Source organism: Pangasianodon hypophthalmus, chromosome 1 (assembly GCF_027358585.1).
Source record: "Pangasianodon hypophthalmus isolate fPanHyp1 chromosome 1, fPanHyp1.pri, whole genome shotgun sequence".
Lineage (NCBI taxonomy): Eukaryota > Metazoa > Chordata > Actinopteri > Siluriformes > Pangasiidae > Pangasianodon > Pangasianodon hypophthalmus.
Window position 1 is genome coordinate 2,246,946 of NC_069710.1, and position 23,402 is coordinate 2,270,347.

General features: G+C 40.5%; 1 protein-coding gene across 2 annotated transcripts; it reads left to right on the plus strand.

The window, feature by feature from the left end:
• Positions 1 to 2,156: 2,156 nt before the first annotated feature.
• adcy3a (adenylate cyclase 3a) lies at positions 2,157 to 23,357 on the plus strand. 2 transcript variants are annotated; one of them, XM_026914040.3, is made up of 20 exons: positions 2,157 to 4,412; positions 6,746 to 6,895; positions 10,631 to 10,761; positions 10,935 to 11,046; positions 11,673 to 11,800; positions 12,022 to 12,180; positions 12,299 to 12,464; positions 12,572 to 12,691; positions 14,564 to 14,706; positions 15,204 to 15,365; positions 15,794 to 15,881; positions 17,110 to 17,226; positions 17,571 to 17,827; positions 18,366 to 18,447; positions 18,566 to 18,724; positions 18,828 to 18,974; positions 19,118 to 19,234; positions 19,337 to 19,466; positions 19,550 to 19,674; positions 20,995 to 23,357. In XM_026914040.3, exons 1-20 carry the CDS (start codon positions 3,648 to 3,650, stop codon positions 21,175 to 21,177), a joined length of 3,441 nt encoding a protein of 1,146 aa, XP_026769841.2. In that variant the 5' UTR covers positions 2,157 to 3,647; the 3' UTR covers positions 21,178 to 23,357. The 2 variants fall into 2 exon arrangements, with proteins under 2 accessions (XP_026769841.2, XP_026769842.2); XM_026914041.3 differs by having other exon boundaries at positions 12,575 to 12,691.
• The last annotated feature ends 45 nt before the right edge of the window (positions 23,358 to 23,402 follow it).

The following is a 23,402-nucleotide window of genomic DNA, read 5'->3' on the forward strand; positions in this document are numbered from 1 at the left end:
ATATTGTGTGTGTGTGTGTGTGTGTGTGTGTGTGTGTGTGTGTGTGCGTGCATGACGTGCATGTTTTAATATCTTGGTTTGGACTTCCCCACAAGGATAAGAATATCTGTCAGTTTTGACCTTGTTGGGATATTTGGCTGAGTTTTTCTTTAAACTGTAGCTTTTATTTAGTGACTAAAAGAGCTTTTTCCATTACCTAGGTTAAGGCTAGGTTTAGTTTTAGGTCTAGCATAGTATTAATTAGCTACTTTAATAATTATGTCAGTAGAAGGTCCACAAGTATAGAAAGAGAAAAATGTGTGTGTGTGTGTGTGCAAGTGTACACATATTTTTAGCAAATATTGTTATTTTTAGTACAATAAATCAGGGATTTTACATAGCAGCTGTCATGCAGGCCCTGTATATCAACTTCATCTTTAACAAGCAGCTTACAAGCCTCATTCTCAAACCAACTGCTGTCACAGAACAGGCTCCATATCCTCACCCCCAGATTCCACCCATGCCTGTAAATCTAACAAGTGGTGTCTGGACGCTTTATATTCTAGCGTTGTCATTCTTATTCACGACTTTGCTTTGTTTGAGTGGCAACCACCTTCACCTGTCCAAACATCACCATTTTCCTTTAAGCTGCTAGCTAAAATGTGTGTGTGTGTGTGTGTGTGTGTGTGTGTGTAAAAGAGAGTGTCAGATATACTGTATAACACACACTTTATGTTACCTTAATTCATATGAAATTAATAGAGACTTTATAAAACCAATATAGGGAATATAAATGTTAAGCTACAAACATTTGTAGTTGATCAAAATGCTTGACCGAAACCTATGATTCGATCTCTTTAAGCAAAATATTTCATTTCAATATATAAACACAGATGTTCCAAATATAATTAATAAGAATGAATTTATAGTTAAAATCTACATACATCACTAGTGCCACATACCAAAATGTATTTTTCTTTTATAATTTATTCGTTATATACTTACATATTTTGTAATGTTCGTGCATAAAGACACATTTAAGGTAATGGATGTCTTTTACTCCACCCAGCTGGTTAGCAGCTAAGGTACAGGAAAGCCAACTGGGTCAGCCAGCATCATACAGCACTGTAGGTATGGTTTACATTTACACACAAGCACCTGAACAAACAACACACACACACACACACACACACACACACACACAGTCCTCCTTCCAACATGAAGTCATTTTATTAGCAGGGCCAGCACCAGGTGTGGAGACAAACCTCATGAAACTGTCTCTCTTCTGCAATTTGTCTTCATTTTGTACCATCTACAGTTACATTTACGGCATTTGGCAGACGCCCTTATCCATAGCGACTTACAATTATCTCATTTACACAACTAAGGGTTAAGGTTGAGGGTTGAGGACCTTGCTCAAGGGCCCGGCAGTGGCAGCTTGGTGGTGCTGGGATCTGAACTCTTAACCTTCCCATTAGAAGTCCAACATCTTAACCACAGAGCTTCCACTATCTAACAAACTAACTCCCAATGTTTACCAAAAAGAGTCGACTCAAACATCTAGACAATTTAGACCCCCTTTTTTTTTTAGTGTTCTGAGGTTGTCCCTCTGGAGGATCCTTACTGTATTAGCCTACAACTGATCTAATGTTTATCTATCATAAAGGTTTCCAAACAGAACAAGCTAAGAATGCTGAATTATCCAACAATAAGACTTCTTTAAGACTAGGCTAGGCCTGGTTCACAATCACCATGGAATATTATTAGTATATATTATTATACAACTATATTATATTAGAACAGTATTATAATATAATGTAGTTGTATAATAATATATACAACTAGATTATATTATATTATATTCTATTATAGTTGTATATATTATTATACAATTATATTAGATTATAATACTGTTAAGGGATATTAGTGAGCTACTACTGAGTGATCTAAATGAGGAGTTTCAGAAGAAATAAAAATAAAGCATCAGCATCAACATTGAAAAAAGAGAAAATCTGTGGAACCTGAAAGGCTTTTTGTTTTAATTAATTCTTATTATTTATGTCGGTTTTAGCTGTAATGCTTGCAGTGTTATTCTCCAGGCAAGATCTGTCCTTGGAGGAGGGTGAGAGGAGGGACGAGAGAGGGAGAGAGAGAGAAAGAGAGAGAGAGAGAGAGGATCACTGCTCCACTGTTTTCTCCTGCCTCATCAGGGAAAGCGCAGAACCGCAGCCCGCAATCAGCGGTGACTTTTATTAGTGAAAACAGCGGCACTTCCGAAGCACGAGCCTGGGCTTCTGGATTCACCCACATCTCCAGCTGCATCTCCAGGGGCAGCTCTTCTGCGGATGAATTTTGCACGACACCTCTGTAGGATTTCTCTTTTTGCTTCCTGACAACAGGGACAGATCCCCAGTGGAGTTACCGCTAACTGGATGCAGACTTCCGCGCTGTGTGTGTGTGTGTGTGCGTGCGTGTGTGTGCGCATGTTGTGGATCCTGTGCAGATTACACCAAATCCCGACTATTTCTATGAAGCAACACTGAACAGCACGAGAGGAAAAAGAAGCATCGGGTGATCTCTGTGTCTCTGCGTGTGTGTGTGTGTGTGTGTGTGGGGCATACATTTCAGGTCCAGAACTGAGCCTATGTAACCACGCCAGTGTAACACTTTGGTGCGTTTTTGCACGCCTCCATCGCCTGAATCGTGAATCCTGAAAGGGCAGAAATGTGCGCTTTATACTCTGTCAGAAGGCAGAACGCGTCTGTTTTCATTAGTGGCTCAGACAATCTGTATTTCCACATTTCCCAGGATGCACACACTCTGTCCCTCGAGCGCAACATGTATTTCCTGTAAGTGCTCCTTCCTTTCTTTCTTTCATTCTCTTCTTTTTTTTTTTCCCTCGGAAGACTGTGGATTCTTCGGATAGCGACCACAACAGTGAATGCAAACAAGCGAATTTCACTTTGCAGTCATGTGAAAAAGGGATGAAACACGACATTAAACCGCGAAGGCCATTTTGATCACGCCAGAGGCTATTCGTGCAAGTGGTGCATTTTCAGACCTCCATGGCGACTGCTTCTTGTTTTTAAAGCTTTAAAATAATAAAATCAGCCACCTGAGCCCAATTTCACTTCTCCAAAGCATGTGTTAGCCTGCATCTGGAAGAAAAGAGGAATAATCTCATTGCTTCCTTCCTGAATCCTGCGTTCATTGTCTCCGCGAGGCTTCACCATGGAAACCTGGCGCGAGCGACCATGATGGCAACCCGGGCCGGAAACACACACAGCGGCGCATATGTAAACAAGCATGGCTAGAGGGACAGATCTCTCTTAAACTGCCTTTTCCCCTCTATGTGGACCGCAGCCGAGCATTCTGTGGCCTGCTTTTTGCACATCGTCCTGACAACAAATGCATCCTGCTCAAAAAAAAAAAAAAGTGTTTCAAATGCCAAAGTGTTAAACCTTTCTAGTCACTTAAGAAGGGTCCAGTTTGATGACCAAAATCTGTGTGAAATAAATTAAATGTACATGCAAGCTCCAGTTTCGGTGCAGGGAGTGCCAATCAGGAGCCCAGTCTGAATCCAGTCCTCAGATGTAACTCTCAGGTCGGAAGCGTGTTTGACATGGGCGTGAAGAGGGTGCCAGGCAAGCCAGCCCAATGTACTTGTAATGCACTTTTTAAGAACCACTTGTTTAAAGAGTAACAGGGACAATAAGGATCTATTTTTCATTCTTCAAGTAACCTATTGGCTCTTCAGAATGCCTCGGAACCGGGCCTTCTCCGAGCCGGAGTACTCTGCTGAATATTCAGCAGACTGCTCGGTCACGCTGCCCTCCGATCCGGGCCAAGCAGTGGGAAGAACCCACGAGGTCACCGTGCGTAACTCAGGCTGCTGTTTGTGTCTCCCTCGGTTCATGCGCCTCACATTCACCCCAGACTCACTAGAGAACCTCTACCAGACCTATTTTCGGAGGCAGCGGCATGAAACCCTGCTGGTGTTGGTGGTGTTTGCAGCCCTCTTCGACTGCTATGTGATTGTGATGTGTGCCGTGGTCTATACCAGTGATAAGCTGGCGTCTGTGGCTGTGGCCTGCGTAGCATTGGCTGTGGACATCGTGCTCTACCTACTGTGCCGCTACGGCCTTCTGCCTGAGCGCATTTCTCGCCGACTGGTGCCCTATGCCCTGTGGGTGCTCATAGATGCCCAGATCTTCTGTTATCTAGGATTGAACTTTGCCCGCTTCCACCAGGCCAGTGACACAGTAGGCTGGCAGGCCTTCTTCAGCTTCTCCTTCTTCTTGACACTGCCGTTACGACTGACACCAATTGTGCTCATCACAGCTGTGTCGTGTGGCGTGCACACGTTGGCGCTGGGAGTCACCATCGCACAGCAGCAGCAAGAAGACATCCAAGGAGCTGCTCTCGGGAGACAGGTTAGGGCACTGGGGACGGGGGACAAAAATGAAAGTTTAGGGTGCTTGGAGAAAGTTATGGTAACATTCTGAAAATGGGGTAGTAAGATCTAGAAGATTGGGAGCTTGGGGTAGGTTAACAAGGATGAGTGATCATATTATTTTTAAATAATTCGACTGATCCTTAACACTGAACTTTTTTTTTTTTTTGGACCACAAGGCTATCAGTATGTGTTTCAGAAACTATTAACACCCAGTTTCTTGTCAGATATTAGTCAGTTGTAATACACATTACATTACACAAGCATTATAATGCAAGAAATATAATACTGCCTTGTCTGTGGAAACATCCATTTGTCGCCATACGGGTGACGTCAGCTGTCCATGCAATTGCATACACTTGAGAAGATGGCTCAAGCAGATGGAAAATGTTTTATCTACTGTGTGGTTTGATCTGCCATGAGCACTAGGACTTAAAAACAAGGTTCTTGGACATGTATGGCTGTGATCTTTTTTGTATTAGGAAAGGTTAAATCTCTCCTAGCATGTGAGACAGTACTGTCACACTGTACAGCCTGGTTATGAAAATATATACATACAGTAGATAGCTGCAATTCCAGGCTAATGATATCTGCTGTGGAGCACCTGGTCCAGATCATTCTGTCATGTTGAGTGACTGCCATGGGTCAATAAATGCATATGACTAATGGATTCAAAATGACTAATACCAGCTAGTAATATCGGATTTATGGCGCCTTCTAAAACCCAACCAGCAGAATCACAAAAAGTAATTAAAATGGACTTAATTCATATTATTTGTATTTACATCTATTTTCATATGTTGATACTTACTTTTCATTTTGTTTATTACTTTTGACACAAAATCACCTCCATGCACAAGCTACTGAATACTTACCGAAACACAAACAATGCACTGTCAGTTAATAAACTGCAAATTAGTCTCTACTGGAAGTAATTAATTTAAAAAATGTTCTCACTGAGAGAAAGTAGAGATGTTAACAACTCTGAACCATCCGGACTTATTATCCAATTATCTTTCTATAGTATATGTCTTTTAATAAATAATTAATAGCTTAATACCACTAACAACTGCTAGTTTATCTAAAAGATGCCTCAATGTGCAAGACAAGCCTAAATGAAAGTCTAAAGCTGAACGATAATGTTAATTAATATTTATTCTTTCTTTAATTACATTGGAAACTAAAATTACATTGGAAATAGTAACTCACCGTCTTTAATCAAGTGTTTGATTACTATTATGTAATGTAATGCAATGCAGGTGCAGTTAATTATGTAATACAATGCAGTTGCGTACAATTAAATTCATAACAGAGTATGATATGTTAATATCGAAGTCGTGATAATCACACCTATAGACTTTTGTAATTACTTTTGTAATATTTTGTTGTGTCTACAAAAGCAATGGGATTATAGTCGTAAATGGTAGTTTAAATAGGCCATGCATAAACTCATAAACAGACTTACATTTTACTAAATGACTAAATACAATACATTTTGAAAGTATATATCTTGTTATATTGGCAGCAATTTAATTTGGATTCACTGTTGAATTAATATGTAGAGGAGAGCACTAGTGTTCCTTCGTGCAGAAGAGATGCATGAAGGTTATATTTTTGTTTTGTTATTACGCTGTATTTAGCTGTGTGTGCTGGACACTCAGGGTCCAAAATCTTTTTGGTGCAAACTGCAGCCTCAAGAGACATGGCACAAAAAACCCAGAAGATTACAATGCATTGCAGCAGGAGAACCTGGATTTAAGGGAGAAATCTAGGGATTAAATCTACTGCATGTATTATACAGCTGTATGCAAATACACAAACTGCTGAGAGTTTAAAACCGACCTTAGATTTTTAAAAATTTTAAAGATTTTGCTGGCTTCATGTTTATGGAAAACAAACATTTATCACTGAATACCACTGAATTCCCTGTAGATTACTTAAGAGCTCAGAGCCTTTACCCTTACATGGGTCAGTTATATAAAGGATTTGGATTTTAATGTCTGCACACAATAATAGTGTAAAGAAATTATGGGTAAATGATCAGGTTATAGCTGGTTCATCAAAGAACTGTAAATATATCCCCAGTCTACTCTCAGGTTTATGCAAACAAGACCAGCACTCTAAAGCCAACAGGAACAGTTCCCTTAATAATCTGAAGAGTAGTACACTGATTATACAAGTAAGAGTTCAAGAATTAAAAGCAGTTAGACATTAATTATTGTGCATGCCTGTGCATGAGAATGTGTTTCTACTGAAAATGTGGTTGCGCTGTGATTTGGTTAAAAGGTAATTTTGTTAAATTCTTTTCTTCAGCTGTTGGCCAACATCCTGATCTACATATGTGCAATTACTGTGGGGCTTATGTCATATTACATGGCTGATCGCAAACACCGCAAGGCCTTTTTGGAGGCCAGGCAGTCTCTGGAGGTGAAGCTGAATTTAGAGGAACAGAGTCAGCAGCAGGTAAGCTCAAGAAAAAATGGAAAATTCTGTGGCAGTGCTTTTCACCATGTAGACTGTGACTTTTCGGGGGGCCATTAATATTTATTTTAACTGTAAAATAATTGCTAATAATTATATTAAGCATTATATTTTACTTTAATTTCGTATTTATATATGGGAATTATTATTTGAGTGAGAATGATTTATTGATATTGATTTATTGATTGTCTAGTTTAGGCCACTGGCTGTATCGAGTGCTCTATGATGTCCACATATACATGGAAAACATTTGAGTATCTTTTTGAGAATAGGCTGCGTACTGGGAAGAGCTGATTGGCCAGCTACTGTCCTAAACAATGTGAGGATGTTTTGAGGTTGCTTTGTAGCTTGTGTAGGACGATTTGAGAATTATTGTGTTAATGTAATTGCATTTATGTTGTTCTGACTTTTTGTGGGCCGTTTTTCAATCAGTTTTGTGTAAATGTAAAAGCGTGGCAACGTGTATTGAAGAGAGATCGATTTGGAGTGGTGCAACAGGCTATAATGTATGCTTCAACAGGGTAATAACTGTGGGAATTTAGAGTTAAGGGTCATCGTAGATGTAGGAGGAGCTTGATGTGAGCCTTCTGAGGGACTATCCCTTGATTGGTGAAACCCATAAGGCAAAGTGTTGCTTTAGTTTGTAATATTGAGCTAGAGGTACTGTATGTGTTAGCTGTAGTGTAAGTCACGTGGTCCCCTATCTATCTCTTCTGGTATTGTGATTGTGTGCTCAGTGTGTTTGTATAAGGGGTGGGAATCTCTAGGCACCTCATAGTTTGGTTTAATTTCGATCCAAGGTATCAAGATGTGATTATAAAATAAATGTTTATTCATCTTGCGGATTTATGAATTTTGACTTTCTAAAATGAACATTTCCTGCTTTTTAAAACATATTATAATTTTTGTTTGTCTTCGAAAAAGGGTATTTCCATTAGGGGTGTAGGAACAGAACGCAACACAGCTTTCACCTTCCATGATATAAACACATACTGTAGTTGTGTGAAGCAGTGTGAAATTAATTCAGTTACTATTGAAATATATTTGAATCTTAATACCTTTAATAATTAAAATTTAAATGCAAATTTGACAGATCTTAAATTTGCATCAGAATTGTTTGGTACTGCTAACTTTTTGTCAATAAATAAACTATTTATTTTAAAGCAGAGGCAATGGTAAAGTATTTTTCAGAACTCCTCTGTGGCTGGAAGGCCGAGAAAGCGCAATGGGCTGTACTCTCTGGGTGAGGAGTATAGCATTCCTCTCTCTCCTGTAACTCAGAACGACACTAGACAATCTGTGAGCTCATGTATATGGAAGAGGACAGTTCATCTGCAGCAGTAGTTTGAAAAGATATGGTGCCTGGCTTTATATTTCTCTGAGGAAGTATGTGTTAGATTGGAAGGTGGTAGCTAGGTAGGGACGGGGGTACTGGCAATGACTAAATCTCAGAGTTTGGGAAATACTTTGCATCTTAGATTATTTTTTCACATCCTGAGTGCATGCTCTGTTATGAATATGCACTCTGTGGCTGTGTGTGCGTGTGTGTGCGCGCGTATGTGTGTATTTACAGAGTCAGCAGTCAGTTCCTCCCTCTCTCTGGTCTCCCAGCTGTAGCCACTGGGCTTTCTTGATTGCTTCTATAAATGGAGCAAACAGTTGCTGCTAACAAGGGGTGGTGGGTGTTGGGGGGTGGAGGGGTGGTGCTATAGAAAGAATGGGATGTAGGAAGGAAGTATTGGTGTGTGTGTGCTTGTGCATGCGTGTGCGTGCATGTGTGTACGTGTGTGTGCATGTGCATGTGTGCGTGTATGTATGTGTATGAATGAGTGTGTATGAGAGAGAGAGAGAGAGAGAGAGAGAACAAAAGCACTGATAGCAGCAGAAACTCCCTGAATACTAATAGAGAAACAAGGGCTGCTGGGAGACGGGGCCTGCCAGCCAATCAAGGAGCATCCGGCGGCTGCAGGTTACCATGGTGACAAGCCTCCTGAGACAGTGTCAACTGTAATCACACTTCTGACTATCTCCTCTTGATTTGTTATGCCTTTTATGTCCTTTTTACAGCTACACTCTAATATATACAGATTTATTATGCAGTCCACCCTTCTCCTGCGCTGAAGTTGTATGTGTGTGTGTGTGTGTGTGTGTGTGTGGTGAAACAGGGTCATCTTGATTGCAGCTGTGTGTCCTGATATTATGATAATACTAGTAAGAGTATTGCAGAGTATCCAGTTCAGTATTTTGGGTAATTTCTTGAATGTAATGGACATGCTACTATTTAGCCACTAAATATTAGGCTCTGTTATATTTGATGTTGTCATAGTATATAAGGATGTGCATTTTCACATAGGGTTGGTGTTCAGGGCATTTAGCTATCCCCTGTTTATAAGATTGCTGTACTGCAGACTACACCAATGAGTCATAACATTAAAACCACCTGCCTAATAATTTGTAGGTCCCCCTTGTGCTGCCAAAACAGCTCTGACCCGTCAAGGCATGGACTCCACAAGACCTCTGAAGGTGTGCTGTGGTATCTGGCACCAAGACGTTAGCAGCAGATCCTTTAAGTCCTGTAAGTTGTGAGGTGGGCCTCAATGGGTTGGACTTGGTTGTCCAGCACGTCCCACAGATGCTCGATCGGATTGAGATCTGAGGAATATGGAGGCCAAGTAAACACCTTGAACTCTTTGTCATGTTCTGCTGAAAGAGGCCACTGCCATTAGGGAATACTCTTGCCATGAACGAGTGTATTTGGTCTGTAGCAATGTTTAGGTAGGTGGTACATGTCAAAGTAACATCCACATGAATGCCAGGACCCAAGGTTTCCCAGCAGAACTTTGCCCAGAGCATCACACTGCCTCTGTTGGCTTACCTTCTTCCTATAGTGCATCCTGGTGCCATCTCATGGCGTGGTGCCTGACGCACACACACTCGGCCATCCACATGATATAAAAGAAAATGTGATTCATCAAATCAGGCCACCTTCTTCCATTGCTCCATGGTCCAGTTCTGATGATCACGTGCCCATTGTAGGTGCTTTCGGTGGTGGACAGGGTCAGCATGGGCACTCTGACCGGTCTGCAGCTACGCAGCCCCATACGCAGCAAGCTGTGATGCACTGTGTGTTCTGACACCTTTCTGTCAGAGCCAGCATTAACTTTTTCAGCAATTTGTGCTACAGTAGCTCTTCTGTGGGACCAGACGGGCTAGCTGTCGATCTCCACGCACATCAGTGAGCCTTGGGCGCCCATGACCCTGTCGCCAGTTCACCGGTTGTCCTTCCTTAGACCACTTTTGGTACGTACTAACCAATGCATACTGGGAACACCCCACAAGACCTGCCGTTTTGGAGATGTTCTGACCCAGTCGTCTAGCCATCACCATTTGGCCCTTGTCTGCTTCCAATGCATGAACATTGAGAACTGACTGTTCACTTGCTGCCTAATATATCCCATCCCTTGACAGATGCCATTGTAACGAGATAATCAATGTTATTCACGTCACCTGTCAGTGGTTTTAATGTTATGGAGGATTGGTGTAATTTGTGTCAAGGAAAATGGATCCATACATGGTCCATTAACCTTAAACAGTACAAGCTGAAAGGTCATGCTTTAGGGTAAGTGGAAAGCTTCAGGTTAGTATTCCATCTGACCCTACACATTATCATACGCATTTCCTCTAACGTGCACTGTGATGCTGTTTCTCTGCACACAGCAACGTCTACTGCTGTCCATTCTGCCCAAGCACATAGCAGACGAGATGCTACAAGACATGAAGAAAGAGGCCAGTCAGAAAGAGATGCAGCAGTTCAACACTATGTACATGTATCGCCATGAAAATGTTAGGTGAGTCCTATACATATCACACTACATTGATGTCAGTTCAGAAGAAAGCAACAAGGCTTAAAGAGCTTGATTGAAAATGATTACACTGTACGTCCAAAGTTAAACAGTTAATGCTTGATTTTAATGTAGTTGTGTATGGTGTAGATAAATAGTATGGTGTGTTTCTTTTGCAGTATTCTGTTTGCAGACATTGTGGGATTCACCCAGCTCTCCTCTTCCTGTAGTGCACAGGAGCTAGTCAAGCTGCTCAATGAGCTGTTTGCCCGCTTTGACAAACTGGCTGCTGTAAGTGACTGCCTCCCTCCACATGTGTCACGCTGGAAATACATGTGTACTTTGTTACGCTTACAAGAATTCAGGATGAAATACTACGCAGTATCTGGTGCCATTCGGAGATATGCTAACTCTTAAATGTACTTCATCTGTAGCGCATTGGTGATTACCACAGACATTAATTCCAGCGCTTTTCAGTATTAAGGAAATTACAGTAGACACGTTTACTCAAGACTTAGTGTAAATCTAGGGCAGATGTTGGGCAAGCCAATAAATGTTCATTCATTCACTCTAATTAATTGCCAATCTGGAGTTTATCCCTGGAACACCAGGCATGTGGCAGAAATACACTCTGGATAGGATACCAGCCTATTGCAGGGCAACATGCACACAAACATTCACACCACTCATTCACATGTAGGGGCATTTTATAGTCACCAATCCATTTACCGGCATGTTTTTAGTTGGAGGGAACTGAAGAACCTGGAAGAAACCAGCATGGACATGGGGAGAACATGCAAAACTCTGCACAAACTCTGCTATGCAATGCTACCTAGTCAATAAACATTTCTGTGAAATTTATAAATATATCTAGAAATTTATACTGTGTCATGATTCTGCACATTTTTACTCTGTAGAAATATCACCAACTGAGGATTAAGATCCTCGGGGACTGCTACTACTGTATCTGTGGCCTTCCAGATTACCGAGAAGACCACGCAGCCTGCTCCATAATGATGGGATTGGCCATGGTGGAAGCTATTTCGTATGTGATAAACATCTTCTAACATCATGTCTTTTTAAAGATACTCATAAACTAAAAAATTACTGTTGTGAGAAAGTAGTGCTATTCTTAATATTCATGCTGGTATGCAAGTAATGATTGAACTGCACATCTACAAGTTAGCAAGTGAGCTGAAAACACCAGTCTCCAGCCTGTCTAATGATGACTGGCTCACATGCTGTTCATTCACATGTCAATTTCAGCTATGTTCGAGAGAAGACGCAGACAGATGTTGACATGCGTGTTGGGGTGCATTCTGGGACAGTTCTTGGTGGGGTGCTGGGACAGAAGCGCTGGCAATACGATGTCTGGTCCACAGATGTCACAGTGGCCAACAAAATGGAGGCTGGAGGTATACCTGGGTGAGTCCTGAGCAGCAGTTACAGGCCCTACATCTGGAAGAATGTTTACTACATGCTGTGTACTTTATGCTGTAGAAATGTGACTGTTTCCTGTACTGCTGTACTCCTATTCCACCAGGCGAGTGCACATCTCTCAGAGCACACTCGAGTGTCTTCATGGTGAATTTGATGTCGAGCCAGGGAATGGAGGCGACCGCTGTGAATATCTGAGGGAGAGAGGCATTGAAACTTACCTGGTTGTTGTTCCCAAAGGACCAGTGAGCAAGAATGGCATCAATGGAGTGGTGAGTGTTACTTCGTTTATACAGTCTGATTAATCTTGTTCTGCTGGTTAAACAGCAGTTTGTCCTTGTCTTTCTTTGCTGTCTTTCATTCCATGTTTTTCTTCCAGAAGCTGTCGGTAACTTCATCTAATGGGAACTCTCCTCTGTTGATCAACACTACAGAATGTAATGGCAGTGTACACACAGGCTGCACCACACCTGAAGAACCAGAGGAGCTGGACACACGGGTAACTATACACTTTTTAATCGGGACACACCTACAGTCAGGTCCATAAATATTGGGACAGTGACACAGTTTTGGTAATATTGCCTCTGTACACCACCACAGTGGATTTGAAATGAAGTAGTCAAGATGTGACTTTCAGCTTTAATTCAAGGGGTTTAACAAAAATATTGCATTAACCGTTTAGGAATTACAGCCATTTTTTACAGAATTCCTCCATTTTCACAGGCTCAAAAGTAATGGGACAAACTAATATAATCATAAATATTAGGATTATTTTTATTACTTGGAGGTAAATCCTTTGCAGTCAATGACTACCTGAAGTCTGGACCCCATGGACATCACCAAATGCTGAGTTTCCTCCCTTGAGATGATTTGCCAGGTCTTTACTGCAGCCATCTTCAGTTGCTGCTTGCTTGTGGGTCTTTCTGACTTCAGATTTGTCTTCAGTAAGTGAAAAGCAGCTCAGTTGGGTTGAGGTCAGGTGACTGACTTGGCCATTTAAGAACATTTAATTTCCAAGCTCTTGGGCTGCTTTCACAGTATGTTTTGGGTTGTTATCCATCTATACTGTGAAGCGCTGTCCTATCAGTTTTGCAGCATTTGACTGAATCTGAGCAGAAAGTATAGCTCTATACACTTCAGAATTCATCCTGCTACTTCTATCAACAGTCACATTATCATTAAACCCCAGTGACCCAGTTCCATTGGCAGTCAAACATGCCCATGCCATAACACTTCCTCCACATGTTTGACGGATGATGTGGTATGCTTTGGATCATGAGCCCTTCCTTTCCTTCTCCATACTTTTCTCTTCCCATCATTCTGGTACAAGTTAATCTTGCATCACAACTGGTCAGGCTTTTTTTAGAGGTTTTTTAGCAAAGTCTAATCTGGCCTTTGTGTTCTTGAGTGTTACCAGCGGTTTGCATCTTGAGGTAAACCGTCTGTATTTACATTCATGAAGGTGGCTCTTGATTGTAGACTTTGACAATGATAGGCCTACCTCCTCCAGAGTGTTCCTGACTTGGCTAGATGTTGTGAAGGGGTTGTTCTTCAATAAGAAAAGAATTCTGCAATCATCCACTTTAGTTGTTTTCTGTGGTCTCCCAGGCCTTTTGGTGTTGCTGAGCTCGCCAGTGCATTCCTTCTTTTTAAGAATGTACCAAATTGTTGATTTGGCCCTCCTAAAGTTTCTGCTATCTCACTGATAGGTCTGTTTTGGTTTTTCAGCCTAATGATGGCTCCTTCACTTGCATCAACACCTCTTTGGATGGCATATTGAGAGTTCCCATGAACAGCTACCAAATGCAAATTCAACACTTGGAATCAGCTCCAGACCTTTTATCTCCTTAATTTATCATGATATAAGGAGGAAACAGGCCACAGCTGGCCATGAAACTGCTTATCAGTCAATTGTCCCATTACTTTTGAGCCTGTGAAAATGGAGGAACTCTGTAAAAAATGGCTGTAATTCCTAAACGGTTAATGCAATATTTTTGTTAAACCCTTTGAATTAAAGCTGAAAGTCTACGCTTCAGTCACATCTTGACTGCTTCATTTCAAATCCACTGTGGTGGTGTACAGAGGCACAATTACCAAAACTGTGTCACTGTCCCAATATTTATGGACCTGACTGTAGCTCTATCCACCCTCCCCACAGCAATACAGCCTAGGTGGCTAGTTGCACTTAAAGTTAAACATGTAAAGTTGAGTTTAAACTAAAAAGTGCTGTGTAAAACTGGGGATGTGTGATGACAGTGGTGTGATATGACACAAACTGAAGGATGTGTGCTTGTGCTGAAAAGAGCCTGATGCTATACCAGGCTTGATTATGAATGACCCCTCTTATATATGTGTCTGTGTGTGTGTTCAGGTGGTGAATCCCTCGTTTCCAAACCCTCGGCGGCGTCTTCGTTTGCGAGACCTGGCTGAGAGAGTTATTGATGCTCAGGAAAATGAGCAGGAGCTGAATAAACTCCTGAACGAGGCACTGCTGGAGAGAGAGACAGTGCAGGCGTAAGTACCATTTTAAATCTCTATTTCGGTCACTCACATGAGTGTGCCGGATGTGTTTTACACCAGCTAAGGATACACCAGTCTGATAATGAGTGTTGGTATCAGGGCTGATATTGACCTGGAATGTTGGATTCGTTTCAGGTCAGATTTGGTACGATTGTGTGACGCACATTTTATACAATGACTGTGTATGACATGACAGAGATTTTGAATACATGAACTCAAAGCAAGGTGCCATTAGAGAGCTTATAGACAGCAGGTTTAGTTACTGAGAGCATACCAATCTTGTATATGAATCAGCTTAAAATCATAATATTAAAATCATATAAAAATCTGCACCCCTATTATTTGCTCTATATTAAAACTTCATTTGTGTATGATGTGTTAGTTTAAACCTTTCTGTTATTAAACCCTTCTGTTATTAAGCATCGTAACAATTGTGATTGAGTGGTTATTTACTGTTACACTGTCACTTTGACTGTGTATGTTTGTCTTAGATTAAAGGGAAAGTACACTAACCGCCTTTCGCTGCGCTTTGTGAACCCTGAGCTGGAGACACGTTTCTCAGTCGAAAAGGAGAAGCAGAGTGGAGCCGCCTTCAGCTGTTCCTGTGTAGTGCTGCTTTTTACAGCAGCAATTGAGGCACTTATAGATCCTCTGTGAGTCACACCGTAGTGCACATTTTCTTTTCTTCATGAACCAATTACATGTATGCCAGAATGCATTAAGTAGCTTGCTGTTAACAAAAGGAAAGTCCAAATAGTAATGGCAGTGAACAAATGAGCAACTAAGATGCTCTTTAGATCAATAATACTGAAGAATCAGTATCTGTAAAGAGCCACATCCTGCTTCCAGAATGCTGATAATAATAATGGAGTTGGGCACAAGTGTTTTGTATTTGCCAATATTGACATCTTACATATGTTGCTACAGTAAACATTGTTTAATACAAGGGTCAAAATGGCTACTTTTTCATACAGCGTTCTGCACTTAAAATGTTTAGTTTGAAAGAACGCATGAATGGCCTTTACTATTCTAGCTGTCCCTTTATCTACTGTACTTTAATGTCTACTGTACATCTTGACAGGTTGATAGCCAACTATGTGACTCTAGCTGTGGGGGAAGTGCTGCTGCTCATTCTCACCATCTGCTCCCTGGCAGCCATTTTCCCACGGGTGAGTGACCCAGCACTTTAGCCAGACACACACAACATGTACTTAGTTTCTGGGGATCTGGAGCTTATTGTAAAGGTTGACCTAATCTAATGCCTGTCATTTTTGTTTTCCGGGCGACTACTGCACTTATATAGAGTTACTGCAGTAGACAGTAGATGTTCTCAGTATACTGTTTGTGATTCACTCATGCATTTGATCCGACTTTATTAGTCAGGTCATTGCACTTTCAATTAACTTACACAGTTCTATAGCAATATTGACTGGTAGTGTGCTAAACATGCCTAAAGCGATCACAGTGAACAATGGAAACACCAATGGAGATGGTTAAGGAGAGGAACATTGACCCAGACACAACATGGCATGTTCAATACAGAGGAAGTTGTGCTTAAATGTATAAAAAGAAAAATATAACAAGAACAAGAAAACAGTGACTTGACACTGCTTTTACTGTAGAATAAAAAAAAATAGTTTGATGGGTTTTTTTTTTTAGGTTTACTGATTAATTTTCCAGCACTGTCAGCAAACTGAAGACATTCTTTTAAGCTGTAATTGCTTTATACTCATTGTCTGTCAATAATGTATGAAATACCCTGATACACAGATTCATAAGGAGGTACGAAGGGGTTTTGAGGAAGAAACGTCATGAATGCATATAAGCCACAAGGAAAATGTAAACAAGATTATTTTATATGTTTTTAAAACCACTTTTTTCCCTTTTCTGTGGTTAGTCATCAAGTGAATGCATAAATGCTACAACATTAATTAATAGTGTTACTTACCAGTGTTAAATATGCCACATAAAGGTCAGACATCTAAAAATAAGGAAAATTTCTTTTCCCAGCCCATGGCGACATGGACTTCTTATTTCCAGAGACATGAGGAACATAAAGTTTAAATATAGATGCTATTCTTTGAATAATTTCTAAAATCTGAATTAAGCTTTGAAAATTGGTACATTTCTTTGCACTCTGAAGCCAGGGGTCACATAATGGTGTTATAAATCAGCTTTTACCATGTAGATGTCCTCCCAGGAGAAACGCAAGGGGAATGTTAAATGTAATCAGAGCACGGTCACTTGAATAAGGATTGAACTGCCAGTTAGCTAGTTACCAAAAGAAGTTCTGCGTTCCGATATTGTAGAGTCACTATGCCCATTTTGCCAGTGAAGTGATTTGTGTGGCTGAAAGGGTTTGATATGTGGAATAAATGACTTATTTCAATGTTGTAGGTATTTCCTAAGAGACTGGTGTCATTCTCTACATGGATTGATCACACACGTTGGGCTCGCAACACTTGGGCCATGGCAGCCATATTCATCCTCACACTGGCTGACATAATAGACATGGTGAGACACTATTGGGTAAATTTTGGATATATAATTTTAGCAAACTGTCATTTTAATGTACTATTCATTAGTGTTAATACATACTATTGGGCTTGAATACTAATACTACTAATACTAATACTAAGTCAAGCTGACTGGGCTTGTGGTGTGATATTATTAAAGGTATATTGCTAATCTTTCAAAGGGCCGACCCAGTTCTTTTAAAACCTGATAAATTTCCTTGAACGAGTAACGAAACATTTCAAGATTATAACACTGGTCCAGTCATACTGACTTGCTCACACTAGACATTTCAATCTCTAACTGTGTTTCAATCTTATTTACTTGTGTGTCCATGCTTGTAGCTAAGCTGCCAGCCTCCACAGCCTGTTGGGGATGTTTCTCCAGCCCCAGGTGGACTAGGCGGTTGTCTGGAGAACCCCAAATATTACAGTTACATTGCTGTATTAGCGCTGATTGCTACTACCATGCTGGTGCAGGTCAGCCACATGGTGAAGCTTACGCTGATGCTACTGATCACAGTAGCCTCGGGCATCGTCAATATTTACAGCTGGAGGGACATCTTTGACCAGTATGATCTAACCCACTATAAGAAGTACAGGTGGGTACTGAATGGTTTTGGATCTCCGTCCTGAATGTTTAGCATTATATAAATATTATGTTAAGTATTAAGTAGGGATGGGTGGTACGGCAAAATGATCACATCGTGACAACTAAAGATGTTTCAATGATACACAAAACCACAATATTTTTGGAACAAAACACCAGTAGCACAATATAAAAAGTACACCCATTTAGTCATTTTCAGTAACTAGAGGATAGAGGATTGCCGTGGATTTTTTTTTTTTTTTTTGCTGCAATTTTAGCATAGCCAATCCACCTACTCACCATCCGTAAACATTATAATATTTCTTTTTTAAATTAACAAAAATAAATGAACAAAAAAAAAAGGAATAAAAATACACACCCCACTCATGTACCTGTTACTCTATATACCAACGTTATATTGTGATAAAAGTCTCATAAAAGCATCATTACATAATTTATTACAATAACAATATCATATTGTCATATTTCCTACCGCTATTATTATTTACTCACAGAATTCATGAACTGATGCTTTTTATGTTCCTGAGCAGAATATACCTCGTGCCCTCCAAATATACAATGACTGTGATGATCTTCATCATGATGGTCAGCTTCTACTACTTTGCACGACATGTACGTGATTTTTCTCTACTCCTCTCTCACCTTAATAATGATTTAAAGTTCTGTCTGTGACTTCATGTTCTGCTCTGTTACTTTATTTTGTCCTGTTCTCTCATTCATTTCATCTCAGGTGGAGAAACTGGCCCGCACGCTGTTCCTGTGGAAAATTGAGGTACATGAGCAGAAGGAGAAGGTGTACGAGATGAGACGCTGGAACGAGGCTCTAGTCACGAACATGCTCCCGGAGCATGTTGCCCGCCACTTTCTGGGCTCCAAAAAGAGGGATGAGGTGAGGAAATCTGTCCAGGCCGCTTCAGGATACAAGCGGCTCAAAAGAAAAAAAAAGTACTGCAATCTCTATGTATGTGTCTAACTCATTTCACCCCTTACAGGAACTGTACAGCCAGTCCTATGATGAGATTGGGGTCATGTTCGCCTCTATCCCAAATTTCTCCGACTTCTACACAGAGGAGAGCATCAACAATGGGGGCATTGAGTGTCTGAGGTTCCTCAATGAAATTATCTCTGACTTTGATAGTGTAAGTATCAAATCATCTTTTACACATTTTTCCCTAAATAGAGTGATTATAGGTCATTCAAAAGTCAGATCCTCCCAGCATGGCATGATAGGACATGAAAAAACTGAGTACATTGCATTTTTCATGTCTTCTGGTCTTCATAGCTTCTAGATGAGCCTCAGTTTCGCTGTATAACCAAGATTAAGACTATCGGCAGCACTTACATGGCAGCATCCGGAGTCACTCCTGACACCAACGCTAACGGCTATGCTTGCATGAAGGTGAGGGAATCAGAATGGTGTTAATAAATTAGAAAGAAGCTTTGTGATAATGAACATGACACGATTGAAGATGCTAATGACGAGGAATTTTCTTCTTCTCAGCAAAAGGAGGAATTGTCTGATAGGGAGCGCTGGCAGCACTTGGCAGATCTGGCAGATTTTGCTTTGGCCATGAAAGTTACTCTGATGAACATTAATTATCAGTCCTTTAACAACTTCATGCTTCGCATTGGTAAGTGGAAAACATTGTAGCGCACAGGAGAACTGATCTACAAAAATATGTAAAGTATACTGACTTCCATCTTTTCTCCACAGGGTTGAATAAGGGTGCTGTTCTTGCCGGGGTCATAGGGGCTCGGAAGCCTCATTTTGACATCTGGGGCAACACTGTTAATGTGGCTAGTCGCATGGAGTCTACAGGAGTGATGGGAAACATTCAGGTGAAAAGCATTTGCTTTTAGAAATAAAGAATTAATAAAACCTAAAAATTTATCACTCTGTTCTTTTTGGGGAGAAGTGGCCCATTTTACATTTTTCACTAATAGCAATATCATGTTTGCTTCCATTTATATACCGATCAGCCATAACATCAAAACCACTGACAAGTGGTTTAATCAAGTGGTACCAAGTGAATAAAATTGATTATCTTGTTACATTGGCACCTATCAAGGGGTGAGATATGTTAGGCAGCAAGTGAACACTCAGTTATCGAAGTTGATGTGTTGGAAGCAGAAAAAATGACAATTTTGACAATTGTGACAGCTGGACGACTGGGTCAGAGCATCTCCAAAACAGCAGGTCTTGTGGGGTGTTCCCAGTATGCAGTGGTTAGTACGTACCAAAAGTGATCCAAGGAAGGACAACCAGTGAACCAACGACAGGGTCATGGGCTCCCAATGCTCACTGATGCGCGTGGAGAGTGAAGGCTAGTCCGTCTGGTCTGATCCCACAGAAGAGCTACTGTAGCACAAACTGCTGAAAAAGTTAATGCTGGCTCTGATAGAAAGGTGTCAGAGCACACAGTGCATCGCAGCTTGCTGCGTATACTGACCCCTGTTCACCACCGAAAGCTCCTACAGTGGTTACGTCAGCATCAGAACTGCACCATGGAGCAATGGCAGGTGGCCTGGTCTGATGAATCACGTTTTCTTTTACATCATGTGGATGACTGGGTGCGTGTGCGTCGCTTACCTGTGGAAGAGATGGCACCAGGATGCTCAGTCTGATCGAGCATCTGTGGGATGTGCTGGACAAACAAGTCCTATCCATGGAGGTCCCACCTTATAACTTAGAAGACTTAAAGGATCTGCTGCTAACGTCTTGGTGCAAGATAGCACAGCACACCTTCAGAGGTCTTGTGGAGTCCATGCCTCGATGGCTCAGGGTTGTTTTGGCGGCACAAAGGGGACCGACACATTATTAGGCAGGTGATTTTAATGTTATGGCTGATCAGGGTATACCGACTATGTTCAGGTTATTTTGACGAGTGTTACAAAGTGACATAAGTTTTAGTACATGATAGGTCTTTGAAAATATGAAACAAAACTGCTGTTTTCTTCTCTATCACTTTACTACATCATAATTGTCCTCACACAATTGCGCAAAAGCATGTGAATGGAACGGCATTGTGTGTGTACATATACATAAATATGAATATAGATGATAGAGGTTGTCATCATAATAATTATAATTTCTCCATATTTATGATAATTGCTCTGTAACTCAGAGCTTGTCAGTAACTCAGTGTGTGTTGCCCCCAGGTGGTGGAAGACTGCTATAACATCCTGAAGGACTATGGCTTCCGTTTTGTGAGAAGAGGACCAATCTTCGTTAAAGGGAAGGGAGAGTTGCTCACTTATTTTCTAAAAGGACGAGAAAAACAGGGTTCCTTCATCAATGGCTCCTCTGTCACACTGCCTCATCAGGTGGTGGACAGCTCTTGACCTACTTGCACATAAAACCACCATATACTAAACTTCAAATTAATAATCGCCTACCCAACATATGTAACATACATGTAACAAGTAAGACCTTGGAAGGGGAATTTCACAGATTTTTCCAAGATCTATCATAATTCACTTAGTGAAAATTAAGTTATGCAGACTGAAGAGAAGAGAAGAGTAGAGAAGAGAAGAGAAAAAAAAATCCTAACAATTGTGATAGGAACCTGGGGTCATTGTCGTAACTTCATACACAATGAGTCCTTTACTAAGTGGCATTGTGAAATGCAGTTTAGGCAAAAAAGACATTCAGTTTCTGTTAGCACAAAAGGACATCTATTGTATCTGCACATCAAATTCCACCTGCCCTGGACTGTTCTCTTTCTTTATCAGTGTTCTGTAGTTTTCCTCATCCTTCTGGCGCTCTCTTTGTGAGTCTACTGCAATTCTTTATCTGCATTTATAGGTTAAAACTGATGCAGCTTCTGGATATTTAAAAATATCCTCCTATGCTGCCATTTTTGTTAGTAGGTAGGCTAAAAGTAAATAAAAGAGTGGAATAGTGCACCTGTTACATGTGTTGACTGGCTATTTCTACAGGCTATATTAACAGCAGAAATGCCTGACATGGTTTGGGAGTTTGGCTTTCATGCACAATGCAACAGTTGGAACGAGAACAAGACAGAAGTAATCAATGGATACAATTTTATACAAAACATAAATATGGCTAAAGCCTTGTCACAAAGCTATCATTAAACTGCCTCTAGGGCATCAGCCATATATTTGAATCATGTTTCTGTGAGGTAGATTCTAGAGACTTTACGCACTTCAAACAGCTGGTTCCTATCACTGCCGTTGTAAATACTCCTGAATGAATGGTGCGTATTTGATCAAACAATCCGAATAACTTTCATACTTCTTAAAGATTTAGGAAGAGTTTTGGAAGAATTGGGTAGAAATTTGAAGTATCTGTGGAATTCCCCTTAAAAAATATTGTTTTGCATATTAAAAGGGAGGCAGATCACAGAAATACAGTGTAAAATAAGATTTCTCTCTGGTCACTCAGGAGAAATACGGGGTCATACTGTACGTGGATCATTTAAATAATGACTGGCTGGATGGATGGAAGGAAGAATGAATGAATTTCCAAAAATAATCTGTCTGCTGAATCAGTAAAACTATTGTTTGACTACAACACAAAGTACAAAACAGTAGATTTAGTGACTTGGTGGATAAAATCAAGATTGTACATGACACACAATGCTTTTACAGTTGACTTTTAAACTGATCCTATATAAGTTATTGTTAAAAATTCTGTTGTATGTCTCAGATTTTTTTTGTTAATTGAAGAGCAAATTTTAAAGCATATAAAGGGAAGCACACTGGCTCTCTCTGCCATTTTGTGTGTGCAGATGCATGCACGCAGACTTGTGTGTGTTCTTGCCTGCTGTACTGAACATCTTTTTATCTACCCTCTTTTATTTCTGTGGCTTTGGACTTTACAGCCCTTTATGGTCAACCCATTTTTCTACCCAGTTGCAAGTGTTTTAGTGTGCCATACAAGAAGTGCCATAACATAATTTTGTGTCCTGTATATATGCTCCTCTGGGGTGATCGACGTGTCACTGTGAGCAGGCGAAATACAAGTGTGTATGTACAGTATGCATGCACTAGATGAAAGTGCAGCTAGGGTGAAGAGATTTTTTTTTTTTTTTTTGGCAGTATTGGAGATATGGATGCTTCTCAGATCTCTGATTATATTCCCCTCAAAGACTTTCCTAAAATACTAGATGAATGTGCAATAGTTTATTCTTTTACAATGTTCTGTTCTCCAATACCCTTTGCAAAAACATTCTCTACCCAGTAAGTCATATTTTTATATTGTATATGTTTCATTCAAAAGAGTATTGTGCAGTTTTACCAGGTACAGGACTGGAGTGGTGTGCCTGGCAGCAGTTTCCTGTTAATTTATTGCTGATATCAGGGATATTGAATGAGAAACCACAGACAGAATTGCAATTATTGTTTTTGAATTGTTGTAATGGATTCTGAAGGAATGTCATGGAGATTGTTTTTTTTGTTTGTTTGTTTGTTTTCTGGCCTGATGCAGGATTTTACTGAAAAATAATTTGAATTTTTTTGAAATATCCTAAGACATGGGAATAAAATGGCACTTTGAATGATTTGGATCTCTTATTTGTACATAATTAATGCACCACAGAACGAAG

Coding starts and splice junctions, on each gene's coding strand:
- adcy3a (XM_026914040.3), top strand. CDS start 3,648: ATGCACTTTTTAAGAACCACTTGTTTAAAGAGTAACAGGGACAATAAG. Junction 15,882..17,109: donor TGGCAGCCATTTTCCCACGG/GTGAGTGACCCA, acceptor TCAATGTTGTAG/GTATTTCCTAAGAGACTGGT. Junction 18,975..19,117: donor TTATCTCTGACTTTGATAGT/GTAAGTATCAAA, acceptor TGGTCTTCATAG/CTTCTAGATGAGCCTCAGTT.